Source organism: Nyctereutes procyonoides, unplaced genomic scaffold (genome assembly GCF_905146905.1).
Source record: "Nyctereutes procyonoides isolate TBG_1078 unplaced genomic scaffold, NYPRO_anot_genome, whole genome shotgun sequence".
In the NCBI taxonomy this organism is placed as follows: Eukaryota; Metazoa; Chordata; class Mammalia; order Carnivora; family Canidae; genus Nyctereutes; species Nyctereutes procyonoides.
In genome coordinates this window covers 38,996,571-39,001,146 of record NW_026575134.1, presented here as the reverse complement: position 1 = coordinate 39,001,146, position 4,576 = coordinate 38,996,571, and the positions used below count along the sequence as shown (strand labels likewise).

Here is a 4,576-nt window from a genome sequence, read left to right as displayed (position 1 = left end):
CACTTTGTTGGGTCTCTGGGAGGACATGGAGACCCTGGTGTGGGTTCCCACTCTCCACATGCAGTGATGGTGCTCAGACCTGGAAGGCTGTCCAGCACTCATCTTGCCCTGGAATCATAATCATAAAATTAAGCTGCATGTATGAACTCCCTTGTGGCAATACTACAAACCTACTAGCCTTACTAGAAACAAGTAGGTCTAGACTGAGAGCCTATCTTCAACTATGGCATTTCTCTTTAAGTTCTTGGTTGAGTAATAAACATTATTACCAGAGTTTTAAAGGCACTGCCATATACACAACCAAGTCCCAACCTGCAGAAGTTTAGGTAATAATCCTCTCAACATTTTCCAGAAAATTGAATTCTTAGAAACTACAGGCTTAACACCTTCAATCAGAAGCTCTTTCTGTATTAAACGCACTAGAGATGAGCACAAGTCTCTGTTACTATAAATGATCCCTATGGACCATCCACTTGTCAGAGTGGAACACAGATCCATCTCCAGTCCCTGAGATATACGTAGTTCTTTGTGTCAAGGTCATCCCCCCCAAAAAAAAAACTAGTGTATACAGCCAAGGATTTCATTCCACTCATGAGGTTAAGCATAAAATCCCATGTCTTTTTTTTATATTTAGATGTCTATTGATGAGAGCTAGATGTGAGTGCAAAACACAGAGCACTGCATTTTTTTAGATTTATTTATTTATTTTAGAGAGAGAATGCGGTGGGGATGGGCAGGAATAGAGGGAGAGAGAGTCTTTAGTAGACTCTCTGCTTAGCACAGAGCCAGAGGTATGGCTCAGTCTCATCACCCTGAGGATCAGGACCTGAGCCGAAACCTAGAGTTAGACACTTAACCAGCTGTGCCCCCAGGTTCTCCCAGAACACTGCATTTTAGAACTCCAATGTCAAGAGGTCGTCAGGTAAAGAAAATATATTAGCAGAATTAATCATTGAAAACTAACTGAAATTAAATTTAAAAAAAACTCTTTAAAAAATAATTAAACTGTGTACAATGGAATATTACTCAGCCATTAGAAACGACAAATACCCACCATTTGCTTCAACGTGGATGGAACTGGAGGGTATAATGCTGAGTGAAGTAAGTCAATCGGAGAAGGACAAACAGTGTATGTTCTCATTCATTTGGGGAATATAAATAATAGTGAAAGGGAATATAAGGGAAGGGAAAAGAAATGTGTGGGAAATATCAGAAAGGGAGACAGAACACAAAGACTCCTAACTCTGGGAAACAAAGTAGGGGTGGTGGAAGGGGAGGAGGGCGGGGGGTGGGGGTGAATGGGTGACGGGCACTGAGGGGGGCACTTGACGGGATGAGCACTGGGTGTTATTCTGTATGTTGGCAAATTGAACACCAATAAAAAAATAAAAAAATAATTAAACTGTGAAGTATCTAAGAGAAGCAAAACTAAATAGTCTGTAGATGTGAACTATAATATTGGTATATTACATAGAATAGATCATATACAGGGCTGAGTAGATCCCAATTGATTGACTAGATGAATAAGTGGAGAGGTGAATGGATAAAGGGATACCAATCAGCCCCCAACACTTGCAACTGGCCTGGAATCTTAGGAATCTACACAGATAGTCTGTCTTTTTAGATTTCTCCTCCAATTTCCTTTCTACATAAGAATTTATGCCCTACAAAACTTCCTCCTAGTAATAGTCCTATGGATGGCATCTTTGACCTCCTTGTTCCTCAAGCTGTAGATAAGCGGGTTCAACATGGGGATCACTGCTGTGTAAAATACCGACACCACTTTGTTGAGATCCAGTGAGAAACTGGCACTAGGCCGTACATAAATAAAGAAAAGAGTACCGTATAGGATGGAGACAGCAGTCAGGTGAGAAGAGCATGTAGAAAAGGCTTTGCGCCTCCCATCGGCAGAGTGGATCTTCATGATGGCAATAAGGATATAAATGTAGGAGACCACAATAGTCAAACCACTGAAGACTCCCACAGCTCCAGCCACAACAAAAACTACCAACTTAGTAAGCCTGCTGTCAGCACATACAAGGGAAAGCAGGGGGGACATATCACAGAAGAAATGATTAAGAACATTGGGGCCACAAAAAGGAAGACGAAATGCATTCGTTGTATGGGTCATGGTGTTCACAAACCCAATGATGTAGGGACCAACCACCAGCTGGACACAGAGTCTCTGGGACATGGCAACTGAATACAATAATGGGTTGCAGATGGCCACGTAGCGGTCATAGGCCATGGACGCCAGGAGAAAACACTCTGCTGCCACAAAGAACCCAAAAAACCACTGTTGCAAAGCACAGCCCAAGAAAGAGATGGCTTTCCTCTTCACAAAGAAGTCGGTGAGCATCTTTGGGCTCACAACAGAGGAGAAGCAGATATCCACAAAGGACAAGTGGCTGAGAAAAAAGTACATGGGCATGTGAAGGCGGGAATCAACCCGAATCAGAATAATCATACCCAAGTTTCCAGTTAGATTGATGAGGTAAAAACTCAGGAAGAGCAGGAAGAGGAAAACCTGCAATTGAGGGCTGCAATTCAAACCTGTGAAAATGAATTCGGTGACCCTCGTATAGTTTTCAAAGGCCATTGACTGGTTCTGGTTTCCACTAGAAGAAGAACAGAGGAGTCACAACAGATTTGATCAACATATCTTCAAAAATGGGACACAGAAAAAAAACATACCAGTAACTGGGAGAGCATCAGGGGGTGAGATGACTTAGTTGCATGCAGTAGACAAGGAAACAAAAGTAATATATGGACCAGTGCAAAAGATCAGATCTGAAGCTATTACATTTTAAGATTCTGCAGAAATCCACCAATATAGAAAGGAGAGGACAAAAATCTAGAAGCAAGAAGCAGCTTGCTCAGGGTCCCATGGCTAACTGATTGCAGAGATGGTTCCAGAACAGATGTCTAATAACTTACTGCAGCGAACTTTGCTTGAGTTCACCACACATGCAGCAGGGTGGAAGTGAAGGAATCTGCAGAAGAAATGAGCAGCCACTTAGTTTTAGGACAGGTACCATGCACTTTGTGATTATAACCCAAGGCTAAATGCACCTGGAGCCCATCTTCTCTGACCCTGGAAAAGTCTTCGTTGTGAAACAGGAGTAGTCATAGTTAGAGCTACCTTGTAAACTGTTGTTAGGGTACAACGAGATAATGCATGCAAAGAATTTAGCAGAATCTCATTAGGTACCTTGATGAGTATACAATAATTGTTAGTATTTTCGCCTTACACGCTTCATTTAATAAGCCTTCAAGCTAAATATCATTATTTCATTGTACATAGGAGGAAAATTGAAGCTCAGTCCACGTTCATGATGCTGATGACTGGCAGAGGTGGGCTTTGCACATGTATAAGTCCAAACGGACTGTGTTTTTCCTTTGTCACACTGCAAAAATTGTGTGCTCACAATTCCAGTCCTCACAAAGAGATACACAATTCAGTCCACTAGGAGTACAGAATGATGCAAGTTTGGCTGCTCACTCCTGGTGTTAAAGTTACAGCCAATGGCCACTAGTGAGAAGACCTTAGGATAACAGACTGGTGCCCTTGAGTATCACCTCTATGGAAATGTACAGGGAAGAAATCTGGAAAAGAGCCTAAATTATCCCACCTGTATTCCCTCCATCTATCCCTTGTCACCCTCTCTCACAGTGCCTTTGTTTAGGTCAGCTGATCTCCTTGACCTTGAGCTGCTTCATGTGTTCAGTGTAACTAAAATTCTGTCTCCTGCTCTCTCAGAACTCTCTTCCACTTAGAATGAGAGGAAAATATGAACACTACCTATACTTCACTTTTTTAAAAAAATATTTATTTGTTTGTTTGTTTATGAGAGAGAGAGAGCAGGGGAGGAGAAAGAGAGAATCTCAAATAGACTTCATGCTGAGCTTGGAGTCTGATGGTGGGTTTGATCCCATGACCCTGAAGCTGAACTGAAGTCAAGAGTGGGACACTTAACCAAATGAGCCATCCAGTCACCCCTATACTTTAAAGAAGTTTTATTAGCCCAGGACTAGTGGAGTGCAACAATCATACTTAGGCTAGATACTTTTCTCCCAATTTTCTAATATGAAATGTATTATTCAAAGTTGGCAAGGTCTCCTCTTAGGCCAAAAATACAGCTTACATTATATCCTCTGCTTCAGAGGGTTAAAGAAGAAGATGGGATGGTCAGGAAGACAGTCCGCCCATCACACTCAGCTCTTTCTTAGGGCTCTTCAAGAGTCTAGGAACACCTCCAGAGTCCTCATACACTACATATCAGTCTTCCATTTGACAGTTGCCCAAAGCTCTTGGACAATGCCTTATCAGCCTTGGTTTCTAAACCTACCCAAGCCTTCCATGCACATTTTAATTTCTCAGCTTCTCTGCTGTATTTGATTCTTAGAAGAGAATAGAGTGCTCCACAAAGATCGAACTACACAGAGCAGGGGAACACAACCAGCTCTCATGTTCAGAGCACTAGTAGAATATCGACCCAACCTATGATAATCTTCCCTTAGCAAGGAAGACACCCAGGTGGTACAGATAGGGATGTGAGTTGAATTCATTGTTCTT

The 4,576-nt window shown here is 42.0% G+C and overlaps 1 protein-coding gene across 1 annotated transcript; it reads right to left on the bottom strand.

Moving 5' to 3' along the window:
- Window positions 1–1,657: 1,657 nt before the first annotated feature.
- Window positions 1,658–2,599, bottom strand: LOC129494377 (olfactory receptor 1009-like). Its single transcript, XM_055301255.1, has one exon. It carries the CDS (start codon window positions 2,597–2,599, stop codon window positions 1,658–1,660), a length of 942 nt encoding a protein of 313 aa, XP_055157230.1.
- Between the last annotated feature and the right edge of the window lie 1,977 nt (window positions 2,600–4,576).